At 30.3% G+C, this 22,747-nt stretch overlaps 2 protein-coding genes across 3 annotated transcripts; one reads left to right on the top strand and one right to left on the bottom strand.

Moving 5' to 3' along the window:
* The first annotated feature begins 1,351 nt into the window (after positions 1–1,351).
* Positions 1,352–6,979, top strand: LOC106778130. Its single transcript, XM_014666045.2, has 8 exons — positions 1,352–1,539; positions 1,747–1,802; positions 1,912–2,036; positions 2,826–2,985; positions 4,594–5,021; positions 5,135–5,623; positions 5,869–5,965; positions 6,491–6,979. The coding sequence occupies exons 1-8, from the start codon at positions 1,471–1,473 to the stop codon at positions 6,612–6,614; spliced, it is 1,548 nt and encodes a 515-aa protein (XP_014521531.1). The 5' UTR covers positions 1,352–1,470; the 3' UTR covers positions 6,615–6,979.
* Positions 6,980–8,450: 1,471 nt separating this feature from the next.
* On the bottom strand, positions 8,451–12,874 carry LOC106778147 (ubiquitin domain-containing protein 1). Of its 2 annotated transcripts, none has more exons than XM_014666065.2 (4): positions 12,665–12,874; positions 10,955–11,098; positions 9,456–9,575; positions 8,451–8,746 (listed from the first exon to the last, which is right to left on the bottom strand). In XM_014666065.2, the coding sequence occupies exons 1-4, from the start codon at positions 12,699–12,701 to the stop codon at positions 8,682–8,684; spliced, it is 366 nt and encodes a 121-aa protein (XP_014521551.1). In that variant the 5' UTR covers positions 12,702–12,874; the 3' UTR covers positions 8,451–8,681. The 2 variants fall into 2 exon arrangements, with proteins under 2 accessions (XP_014521551.1, XP_014521552.1); XM_014666066.2 differs by having other exon boundaries at positions 10,955–11,071; positions 12,665–12,871.
* Positions 12,875–22,747: the final 9,873 nt, after the last annotated feature.

Here is a 22,747-nt window from a genome sequence, read left to right as displayed (position 1 = left end):
ATTTAATTTATTAGATAAATAATATAAAAATATTATTAAATACTTAAAATATAAAAAAAGTTATTTGTTAAAGATTTAGAATTTATTTAATTCTTTCGTCATTATAAAGTTAGTATATAATAATAATAATAATAATAATATATCATTATTTACTATTAATATTATTATGTTTATTATTTTGTATTTGCATCTAACTTTTAATTTTATAAAATGGAAATGGTAGAAGTATTAATATTAAAGTTTCCTCTGAATTTTATATTTTGTAGTATGTTACAAATTCAAATCTGAACTACGTGAATGCTCCATTAATGTAGAGAGAGAAAGTGAAAGATTGTTAAGGATAGTGCGGAGGTGTAGGGTATTTTTGGAATAAAGAAAATAGTGGGGAGATGTAGAATATTTTTGAAATAAATTAAGTTAATGGGGAGTACAGGTCCCACTTGGGAAGGTGTAGAGAGCAACACTCAAATTATCCTGAACGAAACCCATAAACTTAGAGTGAATCTGGTCCCGGCCATTTAAATTAGCTTTTAAAATTGATAAATTAGAATAATTAAATTAATTTCTATTTATGTGTGTTAATGACGATTTTGAGTGGGTTTTTGAATAGGTGATAAGATTTTAATGGATTTGATAACTGCTGATAAACAACGTTTGTAAGGATTTTGATACTCAATTCAGCCATAGAGTTTGAATTTTTGAGTTAAAAAAAGAGTAAAAAAAATTGTGTATTTCCTAATAAAATAATATGCATTTATAAGAATTTTGGAACTTATATTTATGCAATAATCATCAAATAATACTAAGATGATATAAAATAATATCATTAAATATAATCATTTATTGCTTATATGTCAAATTAATATAATAATAATAATGTAATATTTTATCTATATAGTATTAAAGAATTAAAGAATATTATAACATAATTTAACAATTAAGATTTAGTTTTCATTAATATATGAATATAATATATTAAAATATTATTTAACTATTAATAATATTGAATAAGTATTGTTAGACAGTATTATTTAACATATTTGTTGAATTAAATATATATAATATATATTTCCTTTTATCTCATCGATAAAATGAAATTTACTTTTTATCTTCCTCTACTTCTTATTGAACAAAAATTAAATAACATGTAAATTTATCTAAGACGAAGGACGGATATTAAAATAAAAATTACTTTTAAGAATTTTAACTTATTATATTTAAGAACTAACTTAAGGTTATTATATAATTTTAGAAATTAAATTAATTATTTTGTTACTAAATTTAAGTTGGTTTTATAAATAATAACTTACTAGAGTTAAGGGATCTCTCTCACAGATTTCGTGATTTGTGAGATCTCTCTCAGAACAGTGGATTAAAGAAGTGGATGATATGCATACATTGGCGGGAAAACAAAACGGGGGAAATAAAAACGAAAACCCCTAACTCTGATTTTCTCATTTTTCACTTCCAATGGCGCAGACCAAAACCCCAACCTTCATTCACGAGATCGAATCTCTCGTCTCCGATAAACTTCAAGTGGTATACTTCTCTCTCTGTCTCTATCTCTTTCTCACACTCAAGTAACATCCTACAAACGATTCTGTTTTTTTGTTACTTTTATTTTGGACTGCTGTCTTTTTCTGTTCTCTCCGCACTTGAATTTAGGACAGTTTTGGTCGAATTCCCCCAAACTTCTGTCTTTCCATGCCAAGTAATTGCTCTCGTACGTCGTTGTTTTCTCTTTAGGTTTCGTACCAGTGGTTGAGTCGCAATTATATGGTATCGGCCAATGAAGCGAAGAGGTAGCGTTTTGTTGAAAAAGAAATTGGTCAAAAGCTTTAGGAATTGCTGTTTAGTTTTTTGTTTTATGTTATGGTTTTTGAATTGTTGCAAACTTTGTTGTATGTATAGGGTCCTTCAGGAGTTTGTACAAAAGCATGAGGGTGGGTTGGAGGTGGTGTATGCTTTGTCTGGTTGGTTAAAGAGCAAGGATCCTAACTACGGCATAAGGCTTGTTACTGGGCCAAAGCTTGCAGGTACTTTGGGGGTTTGTTTTGGGTGAAAGTAAGACTAATAATTAGAAATTGGGCGATCTAGAGTAGTAATTGCTCTTGCTCCGAACAAACTTTCCTCCAAAAAACATAACTGTGGGAAACCCAGAAAAAATCTAGTTTTTGTTCGTAGTTCTGTCACTGTTTGGTTTGTGCTTATTTACCCAATTTAAAGGAAACTGTTACTAGGATCTATATTCAGAAAAGGAAATAAGTTTTCCCAAGAACAAATTATGAGAAAAAAGTGTATAGAGCAAGCAAAAGAATGTACACAAGTGTACCCAAAGGAGCACGCTCCTTTCACATTGGATTTCCCAGTAATCTCGTTCTTTCTTCTACTATTTACTTGTAAAGTCTGTTGGGCAGTTCACTCTCCTGTCTAACAGAATCAGTATCCAGCATTCGTTGCTAAGTTTATAACAAAGAAATGGAAGATGACTATTTTTCAAGTGAAGTCGCAGTTCTCATTTAGTATCTCATTTTACAAAACCTGTATTCAATCGTGTTTTGTAATTATCTTGTCTGAAACTTGGACATGCTCAAATATGTGTTTTGCTTACTCAGCTATCATGTATGAACAGTTTTTTATGTTGGAAGACTGCCTAACCAGGAAGTTTCACTTTCTGTATGATGTGTGCATTTCAGTTTTAGATTTTGAGAAAAATTGTTATTCAATGGGTTTCCAAAATTTTTGCCAGCAGTTCTTTGATATGAAGTTGCTTACATACAGAAATAATAGGGGTAGCATGAAACTGCTTCCTACTTTTTATGCAGAAGCACAACAAGAATTTGATGGGGATTGCTCAGTTCAGGTATATAGTGTGCAAGCTAGCATTCCAAAGGACCCAGCTATGCTTCGGAATGCTGAATTTGTTCAAGCAGAGGAGCTCTTTAAGCAGCCTTCCTCTGTTGACAATTGTTTGAGGGACTATAGGTAGTTTCCATTACTTCCGAATATCTATGTAATTTGTCGAGTGATGGAAAGTGTACATTGTGAAAGTTTTAAACTGTCTGGAGTTAGTTATTTATTTCAGTTCCTTTAATCTTCTACATATGTTTATGTGCATTGCGACATGAAGATGTGTTCTTTTGGAGTTATTTCTGGGTCAATTTGAACAAATTGTGTATGCCGTATAGTAATAGTGTTTAAAACATCAAATAGGTATGTTAATGGATCAAAATTATGATAGAAACCAACTGGTATAGAAGTAATGTACTGAATTTAATTCACTGGAATAGGTATAATACCAGAATTACATAACACCCAGAACAACACAAAACACACTTTCACAATACACACTAATACCAAGTTTCCGAGAGCTTGGTTCTCTCCCTTCCCTGATTCCTTTCTAGTTCTTGATACCCTTTTTCCTTCCCCCTTTTCCCTATTCTCTGTCAACATAACTTCCTAAAAAACAGTTTTGTTTGCCCTCGAACCAACATTAAAACTGTCAACCTAATTAAAAAAGACTAACAATAATGATTATAATATCTGTCCTACTTTCTCCAGACCCTGCAGAACATTAAAACTGGTTTCTCCTCATACAATGCTTACTAAAACTGGTTTCTCCTCATACAATGCTTACTTATAAGAGGTCTAACAAATTATCATCTTTTAAATGATAAGTCGTTACTCTCAGATTAATGGGTCAGTAAAGGTACAATATAAAATCTGTTAAGAAATACAATTTTTGTTACTGAAACAGAAAGGGCAGCAAAATGGAGGTTTAGACACTCCTTGGAAAAAATTCAAACAAGCAAGCCTTGATATTAGTTGGAATACTTTCTTTGTTAATTAGTCTGTTTATACATGAAAATTGTACAAGAGATTTGGTGCCACTCGTATTTCTGTATCTGTTCACCTGATTTGAGACTAGAAACTGTTTTATAAAGGTTTATGTGAAAATCTTGATAGAAAGTACTCAGCAAGTCAGCATCCTTGATATTATTTATTATGTATACATTATCAAGAAAAAACCTTTTCAGGAACTACTATAAAAGTTTAGGCTTATAAAGAGAGATAGGAAGTCTTTCCATTGATTATTTGAATGTTCTGGTTGATAAGAAGACTCCCTGCCCTTTCCTTGTTCATTTTTTCTCTATGTCTTGGATTTTGTTATCTCAGTAAAAGTGGGGAAGAAGTTGCTTTGAAATTTGGCGTAAAGGTTTTTGTTTCAAGTGGTTCCAATTTGGTATTCAAATTTGAGAGTCTTTGGCATTAAAATATGGTGACTTTTTATTAGGTAAAAGGGGGTGATTTGATTTTGCCATCTTCAATTCTTTTACGTTGATGTGAAATAAGCTAGCCTGTTCCAAGATCTCAACCTGCAGGCAGGTCCTTTTTTAGTGTTATAACACTTTTATGTTAACTGCAATATTTAATCTTTTCAATGGTCACTAATGTAGTCAATGGAAATAGTTATCCCTTCATATGAGTCCTGCATGCATCACTATACTAGTCATGAATGAAATGTAATGTTTTTATTACTGGATAGAGATTATGTTTGTGGGTTTTTTTGTGGCTAACTAGTTTACTTTGCAGGTTCTGTGGGATCTCCAATTTTTTTGTAACACGGAAGGTAGACGGCTCAACAGTAGTTTCTGCAGCACCACAATCAAAATCTGCAGTAGGTGAGGGACCAAGAAAGAGTAACACAGTTCAGAAATCTCCTAAAACTATAGCACATGATTCTATTGACAAAGTTGATGCCAAACCGCAGAATGTGATTAAAGAAGTCAAGAGTGAAAGCAATGGTATAGGGAATACTGTAGCTCTTGATAACATCAACAAACCTATAGCAGAGAAAGAAAAGGCCCTTCCCTTGCCCACAGGCAAAAAGAAAGTACCAGCTGATAAAAGTGGTTCTGTTGCTAGAGGTTCATTAGCAAGCTTTTGGGGCGGTGCATCAGCAAAACCCAAGCCTTGCACGCCATCAGTAGAAAATAATAACACAGTTTCAAATCCTGCTGGTTGGTTTCTAATGCAGTTTATTACATATGCTTTGTTTTAGAATTTCATTTTTCTCCTGGTTAATGCAAATTAACCTAACAATGTTTTCCAATATATTTATTGCCTCTTTCAGTATCTACTGAAAATGCACAAACTGCTTGTGAGGAAGAGTGTGACAGTGGTATTGATGATAATCAAAGTGTCTCCGTGAGAAGGTCATCCAACAGAAAAAGAAGGGTTGTCTTTGATTTCTCAGATGAAGATGAAGATGATGTTGTCAATTTAGCTTCACCTGATTTCCCAAATAAACAATCATCTCAAGATTCTAGACAAGATGACAAAAACACATCAGAGAAAACCAATTTGAATTTTGATTCACAGGAAGAAAATAAATCAAGGGTTAAGGAAGAGAGAGAAACGGACCAAAAGGCTCACCTGCCATTGGGAGATAATGTATCAGCTATCAGCAAGTGCACAAATACAGGGAAACCATCTTCTGAGAAGTTGCAGAGTGGTGCTCCAGAAGCTCGTGTAAATAAGGATAGTGTAAACAATGCCGCTCCTTGTTCTCCTAAGAGGAGAAAAGTGATGAAAACCAGGATTGATGAACGAGGGAGAGAAGGTACTCCCATTTGGAAATCTATTCTTTTACTCGGTGCCGTCTTTATTTCCATATACCATACAAGCTTATGTATGACAACTATAATAGATTACTTTGAAACTTCAGTTTTGAACTTCAACTTTTCTCTGTACTGGCATGATTTGAGGGTGATTCATATCAACATGCTTGGTGAATTTCATTGACCATAAATTTCTTTTCTGCTGCATGTTCGTATTTAACTGTTAATGTTGTTTTCATCTCTTCAGTAGTTGAAGTTGTCTGGGAAGGGGAGGAGACAGAAGTGAAGAAACCTGACAAGGTTACAACAAAGAATACTGATAGTAAAACCAATGCTGCCAACAGGTTTGTGCTAATCTTCCTTATGCTTCACTCATTTGAAATGAATGACTGGAATCCGCCTATATTTCGATGGCTAAAATGACACCTGTTATCGTGTCCAATGAAGCATAAAGGGAGACCCCTATGTTTACTTTGCGACTAGCTAAGTAATTTTCAACTGCTTCATCGCCTTTTTACAGAAAAAATATTGATTTATACGTAGCTTGTTCTTTTAAGGCTAACGCAAAATATTACCAGGACTGTCCGACAAAAATCTATTGTGACCTGTAAGCATTTCAAGGTTTATGCTTGTTTGTTGGACGTTGATCCTTAGAAGATAGACATATCATATTCCACCCAATATCCTTTTAAAACAAACAATAGAAAAAAAAATACTGACTCGTTTACAGGAATCAAATGGGCAGTGTAATTTTTTACTGGGAATTCACTGTGCATGCTTACCAAATGGTTGTTCTCTCTGGCCAGCAATAACATTTTAATGAGGTTAAACTTGGTGATCATGACTAACTTTATTCTTTGCAATTCCAGTGCTCCAGTAACTAAGAAACCGCCAGCCAATTCACATGCTAATAATGGAAAAGGAGGAAACAAGAAAGCAGGAAACAAGGATCCCAAACAGGGCAATCTATTTTCTTTTTTCAAGAAAGTTTAAGAACTTGACAGTTGTTCAGAAGAGATGATCTTCTGAAAGGATCATTCATCAATGCAGTTCCTTTATGATGTGAGGATATTGCATCATACGTAGTTCTGGTTTGTAATTTCGATGCAGGAATGATTTCACTGTAAGCTTGACGTGTAATTGTTCACCTGGCGCACGCATTTGTTAGAAAAGCACTATTGTTCCCTGAGAATATGTAGTTAACGTTCAGGTCCGGACACTGAATGGGACTGTTTTTGGCAACTAATGGTTTGGGTTGCTTGAGGTTCTATCTAAACTTAGGTTAAATGAAACTCTGTAAAATACGATTTTCATAGCATCATTTTATTTAACTACTTTCGTTTACTGGAGGCAGGAAATGTGAAATCTAACTAATGTTTTGTTTTTAACCCAGTACAATAACAATAGAATTTGAAGATTTGAATGTGAATGAATGTAAAACCACAATGATAGTAATTAGGAAAGCCGGATTATGACTTATTTTTTCATTTAGTTAAGTTGCACATGAACAGGTAATTTATCTCATGAATTTATTAAAATAGCTGATTCATGAATTTAGTAAAATAACATTTAGTTAAGGATTAAATATGATTTTACTGATATATAGAATTGACATTCGGCCTTGTTTGAATTTTTCATATATTTTGATTTTTAAATTTTAAAAAATAACATAATTTTTTTAATTTATATTAAATTTTTTTGACATATGTAACATGAAATGTATTTAATATGTAAAACGAAAAATCTAATGTAATTGAGTTTATGAATGAATTTTAATTTTTTATTAAAAATTAAAAATATATTTAACCTGCTAAAAAATAAGTATGTATATAGTGTTTACAATTTTAGTAACAAACACTTGATGGCAGTAAGAAAGAAAATTGCATAATGTAATGTTAAAGGATTTCCTTTTATTATTTTTCAAGAGTATAGTTGGTTTATAAACGTCTCAACTTGTGGCTCCAGAGAAAATTTCAATTTAAATTTTAGTACAGATATAAAACAAACATTTTAGAATATATATATATATATATATATATATATATATATATATATATATATATATATATATATATATCATTTGTATAATAATTTTTACAGCAATATGCAAAATCATAAAGAAATATCAATAAAAAACATTGTCCTTGTATGCACACTTCAAAAAATTGACTTGCTAAACTAGTTTATCACACAGAATATCTTTCTAGTCTTCCCATCGTTCCTTTCAATAACCATAGAGATATATCAAGCAAGTCTTTAATTTTCAAATTTGTTATCATATTTTCAAACAAATATAAAATTGAAAGAAAAGCTAATGAAATCACTTTCTACATAAGATATGAAATTGAAATCACTTTATTGTTATTACTAATTAACAAAGAGGTTGAACATAATCAATAAATAGTTAAGTTGCTTAACCTAAATTCCAATTTCTTCGAGGTAAAATTTACACTACGTAAAGGCATAACCTAAGATATAATAAATATCTTTCCGTATTGTTAACATAATTGAAAATAAAGAGAGAAATGTTTGAGAGTATCTTCAAATAAGAGTGATTCTTTTAAGAAATTTTTTATAATGTATTATCTCAACAAAATCAATCTTATCCCAATAACCTGAAGTTTCAAATAAGGGTGATTGCAAGTTTAGTTTATTTTATACCATTTTCACTTCTCACGAAAGGTCAAGTCTAAATTAAAAAAAGTAAAAAATCCTCAATTTGTATATATCTTTTGTTATAACAAAATTTCAAATTAAACGAAAGAACCCTGTAATGAGTATTCAGAAATGTAAAATTTAATTCAGAAATGTAAAATTTACAAAAATATATGGAAGTGTTGAATGAGATATTTCGGAAATAGGAGTTTGTATTTACCAAAGAAGAGGGATTCGATCATCCGATACAGAACAAACATTTTTTTTTTGTTTAATTGATTGAGGAAACATAACAGAAAGGAAAAAGAGTTGCTACCCTATGCAAGTTACCAAATCAATGAGATAACCATATACACCAAGATTTACAATCTCTTTCCCATAAATCTTTCTATTTATACTCTGTTATTAACTGTCCCGAATCAGGTTAGTTGGCTCACTCAATACGTACTTGGGCAGCTCATACTTTGCTCCTGCAAAAAATGTGTTCAATGCAAAGGATCAGATCAAGATGAACATGATATTCTAGCCCCATAATAACAAACACAAGGTGAGACTGCTCAAATTCTGGTTTGATTTTCATGGACAAAGTCTGCTAAACATTTTCAAGAATTTTGTTTTCATCATCATGGTGTCTTCAAGCTAAGCTATTTTTAACTTTCTGTACTGAATTTCCTTGTACATATCCTTCAAATACATGTTTGAAGTCTGCAAATAGATCTTACCGACACCAACTGTGTTTTCTGTGGTGATAGATGAATAATGAAATAAAACATATCATCATCATAAAGGTTTTTGTTGTAAGAGTGATAGTACTTATTTATGTAATAGGGTAGTTGAGTTGAGAAAAGACATGGTGGGGTTTAGAGAGCTTTCCACCATAATCCAAAAAAAAGGTGGGTGTCACATGATTCAACTAAATGAGGACCACAGTTGGATAATTAAGGGAAAAAGTGTGACAGTGCTGCAAGAAGCCCACTAGTTCATGGCATAAAAGTTCTTTAGATGCTTTTCAACTTCATTTCTGATTTCATTAGCCATATAATGATTTCAAAATTAAACAAAAGATACTGAGTTTTCAAGACTGATTCAGATTACAGAAACCAAAAAAACATTGTATCTTCCATAATTTTAATGTTCCTTTCTCTTTCTAGATAATGGAATGCAACATGAAACAATTACCTCTTTCATCATAACATACTGTCAAATCAGAACTTTGGACAATTACCCCAGCACTATCCACAATTGCTTGTGCTAAAGTTAGATCAGCCTCAGCAGCAGCTCGAAGAGCATCCCAAATCTCTAGTAGCAAGCAGAAAAATATATATGCACTTCAATTAAGAATGTAATTAAGGCAAAAATGAAATAAAGAGTGATTATAAAATGTTGTGTAAACCTATAGAATCTGATCTTATAATAAGGACAAGTATTATATTTTAGTGGCATTTGTTAAACATAATAACTTACGACACTACCATTTTTTCAGAAATTGGTACAACTGAATGCATTGGATTCCTTTGGCAATAATACTCAAATATCAAGTCAACCAATCATCTAAACCAATTGTAATTAATATGCTTTCATTCACGTGTTTCTTGTCTGTCCAATTTTCTATATATAAAGCACGACAGAAAGCAGTGTTAAATATAACAGATAAGCACCAACAACCAAACATGATTCTTATAAAATCACGACATTTTCCATTTCTTCCTTATTGTAAATTGTAACCATATCATCCTTCTTTCCAAAATTAGCTTTAACCAATAATGTAATAGCAAGACAAAAATTAAAAATCCACTTTCTGTCTTTACATGGAGAATATCATCATTACCCATATGCTTTGGAAACCTAAGCCTACAGCTACATTGAGAATCAAAGTGCAACTTAGAAAAAAAAATTCTATATCTGAGGCATCATATTTAATAGATGTAAGAATGGATAAAACCTTTTGCTTATGATATGCAATAAGATAACAAGAATACAAAGTTCAAAGGATCATCCAATCTTCTCTCTCTCTCTCTCCCTCCCTCTCCACAAATTGCCAAGAGAATAATGGTTCCCCCTTAAAGAGAAAAACAGCCACAAAGAAATTATTGGAAAGCTGTTCTAACCCAACATGAAGTATTGCATATTTATCAACCTACGATGTTCAATCTCTACTGCCTCAGGCCAGCCATCAACTCCCTTCATGTTAAAGTTTCAATGTCCAACTTTTTCCTGATAAACACTTCAATCTCATTGCAAGTTATTGCATCCACATGTGAACAAACAATAATACATACTCTCCGCAAACAACATTTTAAAAAATTTCAATATGAACTAATGGAAGAACCAGTTTAGTTTGGGATTACAAATAACAAACTTTGGTTATTGTCAATTTACATCTTCAATAATTACAAAACTTGTTGTACAACATCATGGCTATAATGATAGTTTCTTAGAATATAACCGTGTTAGAGGAGAATAAGGAAATATTGCAAAGCAATAAATAACTAATTTTAACCACTCAAAACACTAATAAAAATAAAGAAATTGGCAAACAGCAGCAAACTATGGGAGGTGAGCTGATTCATTTTAAAGAAATCACTTCCACTTAAACTACTATTCCTCTAAAGCCAATTTAATCTGCAGTAGGCCTTTAAACATTCTAAATATGGTTATTTATCGTTTTGTAATAATACCTTTCCGGCCACCATAGTGAGGAGCTGTGTCCCAAAACTCATCACGTAATTGTGTTAGCTGAGTCTTCGTTATTGGCTGAGGATGCTTCCATGGCTTAGGCTTCCGGATCTTTTTCACTGCAAATGGTATATTGGTGTAATAAACTTAAAATCTAATCAGTGTCATCAGGAACAGGCCATTACAAGGATAGTTTAACACTGGAGGATGTAAGAAATGAAAAATCTAACCACATGCATTTGAAATAATGAATATCAAGAATTCAGATTAGCAACACAACAAGAACACTTATACTATGAGATGAAGCAAAATAGAAGATAGTAATGTGCTGCAGCACCTTATTCTATGCATTCGTTTTGTGGTTAAAATTTAAGCTATCTTTACAAAGGATATTTTCCCCTGTATGATATCAGATCAGCACCACCAATACAGAACAAATTTGAGGTAAGACTATCAGAAAGTTTAGACCACACAACTTACCATTGGGGTCAGGTGAAAGTGGGTAATGAGGGAATAGGCCTTACTAAAAACCAGGATACTCAGCTGGCATCACCAATAAAATCACACATAATTCTAGAAAATAAATCCATCAGTATTCTGTCATAAATTAAATGTTCTTTGTTTTCTAAAATTCGTACAGCAACAAGCTTATAAACTCGCTTCACTCGAGAACTTTCACATGTTTACACCAAACTACTGAAATTTAGTCAAAACCTCAACGATCTAAACTAAACCCAACAGCAGTAGGGTCCATTTCAGAACCAACTATTTCAAACTCAATTCAATAAAAGAAAAAAAAAAAAAAAACTCACACGGACTGACCTCATTAGAGACTAATGTTTCTGAAACTACAAATAAGAGAAGGATACCAAGTGTTCTTGGTTTCATGTTGACTTATCCAGAATCATGCTGACAAAAACAAGTAATGTGATTTCCACACTGAGAAATTGAGAGTATGTTCTCACACTCAGAAAAACAGAAGCTACACAGAGCCGCTTCTTCTTTGAAGTGACCATGGACTTTCATCACCTTTGATGTGATGCTAAATGAGAAACCCACTGATTCTAGGTTGAAAATTGAGTGAGTTAAAGCAACTTTAGCAATTTGAGTTGAATCAAAAATAGTTTACACCGAATTTTACAACTACCTAGATTTTAGAACAAAAAGCAGCCAAGCATGAACCACATCACTTCAGAATCAATTTCACTCAGAATAAATTTTGCCAATACTCGCCCAAACTCGTACCAAACAAAAGACTTGAAATTAAAAACAAAATCAAGGCACCATGGGGTGTTAATAAGTTTGGCACACCATTCCTAACTCTTACTCCCAAGTCACCCAACAGATTAAAAAGTATAATAACCTATGACAAAAATCGCTTGGAAAATCAAGCATGAAACAAGAAATGCTCGAAACAGTTTCAATAGGTAGGATTTTCATTATTCAATACAAAATGTCGCAAAATGTCCAAAACCCAAAAAACAGATTTGTAATTCATTCACCCCATGCACCTCTCTTGGTTTCCTTCCTCTTCGAAATTACAATTTTACAGAGTCCCCCAGATACGATCGTTAGCAAATATCAGCACCTCAATAAACAACAACCAGAAAGAACCGATTTTGACACCAACCCATAATCAAATTCCCAAAGATTTAACTAAAAGAGAATGCAAAAATGAGGTTTCGGAGGAATCAAAGGAATGGGAGGCTCACCATCAGGCTTGGATTGTGAAGATCCAGCACAACCCATCGCAGAAGGAGAGAGAGAGAGAGAGAGAGAGAGAGAGAGAGAGAGAGAGAGAGAGAGAGAGAAAGAGGTGAAAGAAAAAGAAGGGGATTGCTTGTGAGTGAGATGAGAAGTCAATGACGTCGCTTTGTCACGATAACCACTGCAGTGGGTAACGGTAATGGCTACACTCTACTACCTTACCTTCCAATAAAAACTACGATTTCAGTGACTCTAATATACTAAGTAAATTATATTAAATTAGGATAAATAATATATATTACATTTTAATTATTAATTATTTTAAAAATAATAAAATTTGGGTTAAGATATTAATATCTCAAAATATAAAGTAAAGAGAAAATAAATGAAAATATTTTTAAAATAATTGCTTCTACCTTTTATATATACTTTTATTATAATATTTAATAATTCTTTTAATTTTTACAAATATAAACACAAACATTGTGTTTGCCATTTTTTTCTGGTAAGTATAAATATAATATAACTAAATAAGAAAATTATTACCTCGAAGAAAATTTGTCTTATTGATATTAATTGGTTTCGTATAACATATACATGTTACACACGTATTTGAATAAAAATAATATATATTCTTATTTAAAATTCTATTTTATATTAAATTATAGTTTTCAAATTTTGTCATTGATATTAAAAACATACAAATATATATCATTTTTACATCAGAACTTTAAAAATAAAAATAAAAAAAACCAACCACTTAAAAATTAAAATTGATAAAATAATTATTTTAATTTAAAAAATATTTATTTAATAAATAAAATTATAAAATTTCATATATATATATATATATATATATATATATATCGATTAATCTTTTCACAAAACCAAGGGAATTTGTTTAAACTCTTATCACTTTCAATCTATCATTTTCATTATCTTTCATTTTCAATATCTTTATATTTAACTTGAATTTTAATATTTTAAAATAAAATTATAAATAATTAAAATGATAATGTGGCATGCTTTAGTTAATATTTTTTAATTATATTCCTCTAAATTTATTAGACATTTCAATTGTACAAGACTTTTTAAGTAATCATCTGTGTTAATACACTACAAAAAAATTGTTAAATAATAATCAACTTTAGAGATTAAGAATAATTAATTATAATAATAATAATAACAATTAATTTAGATACTAATTTACAAATTAAAAATTATTTGAATATAAAATAATATCTACTATTAATAAAAAATTATAATTAATTTGTAAATTAAAATTAAAATTAAACTATAAAAATAATTTTTAGTTGACTAATTATTTCCAATTTCTACAATTGGTTGTTATTTAATTGTATTGTTATATTTAAATTTATTAAAAATTTAAGTGACATAAGAACCAAACCGCTTAATTGTGATTGGAATCAATTTGTACAATTGAAATACAGAAAACTAAAACTTCAGAATTATAAATTGATTTTATATATTTTTAAAGTTAAAAGGCAACTCAAAATCGTTTTTCAGAGTAGCATGACAAAACTTACAAGATACCATTTATAGATGAAATTTAGCATTAATAGGTATTAATTATAGTCATTATTAAAAGAAATTGTCTAATTTTTAATCTTATCATAACAAGTAATTTATTCTATTATTAGATAAATAAATTCCAATATCTCAACAAGTTTAATTTTTAATTTCTTGTTAGAAAGTTTAAAATATGCATATTTTTAGCCCATCATTAGATAAATATTTCGATAAGTGACTATATAATGAAATCATATATATAATTGTTTTGGTAAGATAAATTAAACATGAACTAAGAAAACATATTTTTTAAGTGATCAAATAAAATAATTTGAAATATGTATATGTGATGGTAAGTTATATATATATATATATATATATATATATATATATATATATATATGTATGTATTGTAATCTATTATAAATATTAGGGTCTTAAAATTGAATAAAGCTAAAAAAATTTACTGAAAAAGCCGGTTTTAAAGCAAACGAATTAAAATAATTTTTATAGATTTTTTTATAATTTTTTTGAGAATTTAAATTAAAAAATTAGTAATTAAATCCAACTACACTATCTAATATATTGAAATATATTATAAACTTTATATATTGAAATATATAAGAATTTAGAAATTGTATAAATATTTTAAATAATGAGATTTGATTATTTTAATAATTAAAAATTTAAAGTATAAATAGAATTTTTAGTAATGAGTTTTATTATTTAAAAACACATTATTTTCTCTAGCATTCTCTTTAAGAACTTCTTATCATTTTTCAAGTTTTCTAATTTTTTTTTTTTTATCTATTTGAAGACCAGAAACTGTCTGAGTGATTTTTGAGGTGAGATCTTCGAGTTTATCTCATCAATTTCTGCAAAACAATAAATTGATTTATGTTTTTTTCTCTCAAATTATGTGTTTTTCCACATATATAAGTCTTTTATAAGACTCCTTGTTGATCAACGGTCCTAGTATGCTCTGATCAAATTTACATGGTTTGTAGGAGCAGATAGGGTTTCTGAAGTTGTTGGAACTATTTTAGGGTCTTTAGAGTCGTTTGATCATCTGACAAGTAAGGGAAGCACTTTTGATTTTAGGTGACAAGAAAGTTTTAATTGATGCCTGTATGGTTGAGGGAATGTGTAATTGAGTTATCTGCTACAATTTGACCTGTTCAGTTAAGATTGGGGAATGAATATGTCTTCAGAGATAATATGATTTAAATCCTACTGTGTTGAATGATTAAAATTGTATTGGAAGTAAATTATGCGATGGGATTGTGTATTATAAGAAGATTTGTTGTTTTAGCATATGTGGTTAATGTTAGGCTCGATAGTGGAGGCTTGCGAGACATAAATCTACAAAATTTGTGTTATACAAAATTATAGACTTGTTAGGCAAGTATATTCTCACTGAACAAAATCAAAGTCAAGGGAATCATTGACTTTGTTTTCAATAAAGTGAAAATATGGTCGCTGAGCGAGCTCAAAGTCAGAGAGCCATTGACTTGGTATTCACTAGGCGAAACTAAAATCTTAGACTCGTTAACTTGACAGTGGATGAGCGATACCTTTTTCGTTGGGCAAATTTCTTGACCTTTTAAGCATGTGCCATCTAGTGATGATCTCGCTAGGCGAGTTATCTAGTCACTAAGCGAATCTTTATTCGATGAGCGAGTAGATACTCTCGCTGGGCAAGACTCATAGAATTAAACACTTAATTTATATGTGTGATTTGGTAGTTTATGATGATTAAATGATGTTTTGCGAAAGTTAATGTGATATTTGGTTTGTAAAGGTATTTGAGAATGATTGTAATCAATTCAAGGAGGAATTGGTTGTGGTGTTTTTAGTGTGTATGTTTAGACATATGAGAGTTCAGAAAGTAGATATCGTGATATACTACCAACCATTCAACTCATAAAGAGAAGAATAGGATAAAGGAGAGAATGACAGGAAGTCTTTACTTTAGATTATTAGTCTTAGGTGTGAAAAATTAACCTCGTGGGTAGTAAGGTGATAACTCCTATGTTTATGACTCTGTAGAGTATACATATTATTATAGGTGCACATCTACAGTGAAACCCTATGTTAAAGCATGTATTTAGATAAATTGAGTCTAGAGTCAACTACTTATATGTATATTTGAGTTATATAATGTTATGATTATTGAACCAACATATGAAGTTGTTTATGATATTTTCTTTTTAAACTAGCTGACTTTATCTTCTTTTCTATCTATGATGTTTTCTCTTTTGCAATGATCACCGTTGGTATGAGTAAAGGATGAGTTAGGTGTTGATATGTCATTGATAGAGACCGATGATGTTGTCGAGTGATATGTTAGGTTTAACTAGATATTGTATAGTAGTTTTTATCTTTTGAGAGACTTATTAGTTTTTTAGACCTTGTACATATATTTTATTGGTATATTTATTACTCTGGATAACTATATCAATGTTTTGCATGTTTCTTATCTATTTGTTATGCATGATCAGATATATAGTTTACATTATTAAATGAGATGTTACCAAATATATTATAAATAAATTTATATATTAAAAATTGTTTTAGGATTTGATCATTTTATGTTACAATAAACTTTTAGAATTATTAAAACATGATATCAAATTTATAGTATAGTTTCTAATGGTAAGATTATGCAATTAGTTATAAATATGCAGAAAAAATTTAAAATCATAAATATAATAATAATAATAATATTTATTAAAGAAATAAAAAATATTTAACAATGTTACTATTAGTTATAATTTTATTAAGAAATCTTATGGAAATTCAATCTCAAAAACTTGCTTCATGATTGTAGACCTCTATCGAACATGACCAAATATATTTCCATGTCTGAAGATAATCTTTGCGATGGATATTACTTTTCGTGTTCTTTAAGTGAAGTACACTTAGATACACTTAGATTCCCCATGATATGTCTATCTAAGTCTTGAACAACTTACTCAATTCCTTGACATAAGTTAAGCTCAACAATTACATTAAGAGCTAGAACAATGGGGGTCGAATGCATAGTTTCATCCTAAACAACTGGTTTTATTTGGTTTGATTTAGTTAGCTCAGTCGTTGAAAACTCATTCTTTGCAAGAAGTTCTAATTCTTTAAAGGTTTTCCAGTATAAAATGTTTACATAACTGCCTTACTAGTGTTTTCTTAACTGTGAAATTTTTAATTTCCACAGTTATGACCATCAGGTCATATTCTATGGCTTGAAAGTTGACGTTGATGAAGGTTATGGGAGGAATTCTCCTCCTTAGTAGTATGTATTATCATTACATTTACCGATTATACCATACATAAGTGCCTTTTTGGTGCTGCCAATAAGGGCCCCCCTTAAGATATGATATTTATAACGCCCTTGAATGAGGGCTTAGGCTTAATTCGTCTTTCTTCCTATCCTGCTTGGGCCTCCCTCATGGGATCAACTTGATCATGATCTTTGCAACTTTCTCTTCGGGTGTTGTACCTTTTTGGCTCATTCTTAAAGCTTGCAGCTTCCTCCCTTCGAAAAAAGTGTTTAAGATGTTCGACTTGCATTAACTCCTCGATCTTGTCCTTGAGACTTAGGCACTAATGGATGGTATGTCCAAAGTTGTGGTGATATCAACATTAACAACTAAGATTCGCATTAGGTAGGGTCTGCAACTTTATGGGTGTTCCTAAAAGGTCTGTGTCGAGGGCCTTTTCCTCACACATGATCTTGCAACATCCAATGAGGTATACCATGCAAACTTGTTACTTCTTTGCCCTTGCATCAAAGGTCCACCCTTTTGATGTATCTCTTGGTCATATAACCTCTTCTAAACTGATCCTCATTTCGCTGTAATATTTTTTCTAAAGTCTTTCAACTCTTTGAGTTATATGAGTTTTAGAGCCCTCTGTTACAACTCATATAGAATGGCAATAAACCTTTATGCACAAGCTGTTGGCAAATGGTCCTAACTGCAAGGTCGTCACCATGTGATGCAATGCCACTTATGGATCTAGGTTGTGAAAATTAAGAGTTATCTTATCGAATCATTCCATACAGACTTGTAACAACTCCCTTTCTCCTGTCATATGTTGACGATAGACCTATCAAAATGGATTAAAACTAGTGAGCTAACTGGAACCACGATGGGTTTCAACCGGGTTTAAAAAAAATTGCAAATTTCAGTATGAACGAAAATGGATTGAGCTTACTAAGAACTTGGTTGACTCGAGTCGAACCCATGTTGAGTTGTGTTGGCTCACCAACCCAAATATTAAAGAAAACAACACCATTTCACTTTTAACTTAAGCAAAAAACACAAGAAAACCTTTTTTTTTTTAATTTTGGGGGAGAGAGGCCCACACCCATGACACTTCATTCACTCTCTACCTTTATCTCTCATTAGTCACTTTCTTTTCCTCAGTTAGTAAGGTATAATCTAAGGATTCTAAAGTTTATGTTTTAAGATGAATATTTGGGATTGACTTTTGAGATTATTTAGAATTATGATTTAGTTTTTGAGATGAATGGTTTTTATTGTCTAAAATGAGAAAAAAAAAATCACAATAGGTTTGACTTTTTGGGTTTTGGTTGCATATTAAAAAAAAGTGTTAGATTGAAGAAAAAAAAGTTGTATTTTTTTAATTAAATGAGCTAATGTGTTTAACCCATCGATCCGTGGTGGGTCGTCCATGCTTAAATTTCTCGAGCTCACTAATAAGTTAGTCGAGTTGGGTTGACTCACTAAGTGGCCAACTCGTGATAGGCTGGGTCGGGTGGTGGTCTGTTTTAACAACTCCAGTCTGAAATGTAGAGGTGAGGTGATGAGGTCGACTAGTAGTGGGTGAAATGTGTTACCAACATGTTTAAACAATATATAGAGAAAAGGGGAAGTCTGGTGAACCAACTTAAGGTTGCACCCATTTAGTGAGGTAGGGAACACATTGCACATGATATTATCGTCTATGGTGTACAAGGTGACCTAAGCGACATAAATGTCAATATGTAAGTCCAGATCAATGTTTTCGTCACATATCAATCTATTGTTAAGGATTTCCAATTTCTAGGTAAAAGGGCCTTCATGATCTATCTACAAATCCTAAAAGATTTGGGAGGGTGTTGGATGGTTTGGGCTACGATCACTCTCCTTCACTATTTCAAGAATGACTCGAGGACAAGATGCAGTGTTTATGTGGGTCAGCTTGCCCTACTTAGCCTTTTTTAGTTTTCTTTTCATCCTTACATTCTCTTTTCTCAAGGCATCCATTTCTTCTACATTATGTTTCTTTAGCTCGACCAACTCTTTCTGCAACTTCAACAATAGAATCATCTTACTTAAACTATTACATGGTCCTTCAGTCTTTAATTTCTTATCGGTTTTCATCTTGTTTCTGTTGGACATCGATTTCCTTTTTTGAAATATACCTTGGCCCCACGGGTTAGGCATCAAATGTTCTTGTAGGGGCGAAATACCTCTATAACTAGTTTGCATAAGAAAATCTCTGATATGTTTTTCCATTCATTAGTGAAATCTTAGATGTATTCAGTTAAGATCTTTGCAATGTTTGTAAAGACACTTCAACGCTCAAATCAAGTATATGTGTAAGACAATAATAAATGCTATAAATATGAAATAATATTACCTTGTGAATAATGTTATTTATAGTATTTTCACGGGATTTTACTTACTTAGGCCTAGTAACCTAGGTTGACAACTTTTTTAAGTTGTTTAAGGTTTTTCTAATCCATCTTATTTGTTAACCCATATATATTTGCGAATGTTTAAAACTTAATAATTTATAAATTTTTAAAATGAAATGTAAATAAAATTATAAAAAAATATAATTTAAATTAAACTAAATAGAAATTACATTTTAATTTTTATTAAATTTAACCTAATAAAAAATAAATTTAATTTAAATTATAATTAAATTTAACCTAATGAAATGTAAATTAAATTTAAATTTTAATTAAATTTAACCTAATGAAATGTAAATTAAATTTCAATTTTAATTTTTTATGAATAACGGATACTCGTATTACATATAGTATGATACTCACCCATGACCCGTTTATAAGTAAGTATTAAATTATTCATTACTCATTTTTCATAAATATCCATTTTAAATATTCGCTTACTACCCATAGCAGATTTTATTCACGATACTCACGTACATAAATATTTTAATCATTCCTATTCCTTAGATGAAGAGCCCTAACTCTCAGAGACTCTCCATAAAATAAAAATTCTCATGTAACTTTAACTACACATAAAATCTTAGATTAATATTATCTGAGCACACCCTTATGATAAAAATAAAATAAAGAATCAAATAAAACTATCTAAGACCACACGAAAACCCTTTAAAAACACATACAACAAAATCTAGAATTGACGTAAGAAAAGAACATAAATAAAACTTATTTTATAGACAAATATAATTAAATAGATTTGTCGCTCTTCACACTAAGAATGCTAAAATGTGCTTGGATCTTCAAAGCGATGAGACGAGAAGTTAAAATTTCAAAAAGAAGCTAGAAAAGTTTAGTTAAAAAGATTTTGAACGAAGATTTTTATAAGATTAAAACTGTTTAAATGAAAATTCATTTATAGTTTTGACTTTTTAAAAATAAAATATACGACTATTATTTATAAAACTTTTTTTTAAAAAACTTCATATATTTTATATCGTGTTTTATATAAAATTATCATATAATTTAAACAAATTGTAAACTGGATAAATAAATAAGAAACTATTATTGTTATATTTTTATTTTTATGTTTTTAAAAATATAAGCATTATTCAGTTTTATAATAATTATTTGAAACTTTCCATTTGAAATAGAAAGTAGAAAATATTTGTAAATGGAAATAAAATTTTCACGGTGCTATGTTTCCCTTCATATATTCTATAAAGAACAAACATTTTCTTCTTATTCTTCATTCTCCATTTTTTCTTTTCCTTTTTCTGAACTTTTTTCTTCAGTGTGGAATCACTTCAACTCTCAACTTGTTGATTATTAGTTTTCTATATGTCTTTTTAATAAAATGAATAAAGTAGGAGTGACTCTCTTTTAAATTTGTTAATCTTAATTGAAGTAAAAGTTGATGGAAAATTAATTATGCTTATATAACCTTACAACTTAAAAAGTTATGCTATGATTCAATAAGAAAACATTGAGTCCTTTTCAATTGTTTCAAAAGAGTGTGACTTAAATTTAAGGAAAGTAGTGAAATTTGGGTGTGATGGTTGAGTGTAAATATGGCATATATCAATTGGGTATTCAGAAAAAGTAGGTTTTCTAAAAATTCAATAATAAAAAAAAAAGAAGATAAGAAGGAATCATCCAGACTTCAATAAGCTGAACTTTTCTGCTGCTTTTTCTTTTCTTTTCTTAATATATTTTTGTGTACAGAACACGAAACATTTTTCCCTAAAAACAATATTGTTCGAACAAATGAGGATTAGGCTTATTGACAACAAACTTTCTTATGTATATTAATATGATTATTAAAAAATGTGATAAATTTATTAATAATAATTTGTGACATAATTGATTATGATAAAAGATATTAGACATCTTTTATCATTTTAACTTTTTCAATAAGATACTGTAAATCTTTAATATTAAATCTCCAACATATTTATCATGTTAAAGACATTTATATTTTGTACACAATTAAAAGTTATTTTTTGTTATGTTGGATTCATTTTTTTTAAATGTTCAATGTATTCTTTTATATTGTAATTTATGTTTAATTTATTTTTTTGGCTGACGATGTTTAAATCGTTAACGACAAAATGTCCACAGCACTAATTAGTAAATTACATGATAATATATTGGTTGATGTAGACAGTTACACACCTAATTGAGAATCAGTTTTGACAAATCACTCTTGACATGTCATCATTATCTCCTACTTACAGAAACCCTAATTTCCCTTTACACAGAAACCCTAGCCACCAGACCACCACCACTCTTGCGTCACCACGACTAGCAAAACATCCTCCACTGCCTCGTGAGTTCCACACGCCATCGCAAAAATGCCAGTATCTCACCCAACCTTCTCCACACCAATCTCCAAGGAGAATTTCAAAGAAGCAGTGATCAATCGCAATGAACTGTGCCATGCCGCCACGCTCACTACCAGCCACCATCTTCACACCTTCATCATCAGAGATTTCGAAACCCTAACCAGAAAGCTTTCTCAAATATATCACGCACTGGTCGCGCCGCTGTTCCAAAAGTTCCAAACATATCACGAATCACAAGTTTCTCGTGTCTTTGAGCAACATCACCATGGAATTTCTTCATTCTCCATCAGCTACCATCAATCTATTACGTTCCAACAATATGAACACTAGTTTTTTATTAACATAATATCTTCAATAATTCTATTTTACTCTTTTATTTAACCCATTATAATCTACAATTATATTTTAATTTTCTTTTTAGTCTCTTTCAAACTTGTTTAATTTATATATATATATATATATATATATATATATATATATATATATATATATATATATATATATATATATATATATATATA

Source organism: Vigna radiata, unplaced genomic scaffold (genome assembly GCF_000741045.1).
Source record: "Vigna radiata var. radiata cultivar VC1973A unplaced genomic scaffold, Vradiata_ver6 scaffold_214, whole genome shotgun sequence".
Classification (NCBI taxonomy): domain Eukaryota; kingdom Viridiplantae; phylum Streptophyta; class Magnoliopsida; order Fabales; family Fabaceae; genus Vigna; species Vigna radiata.
Note: the sequence above shows the minus strand (reverse complement) of the source record. Positions and strands in the feature narration are given on the sequence as shown.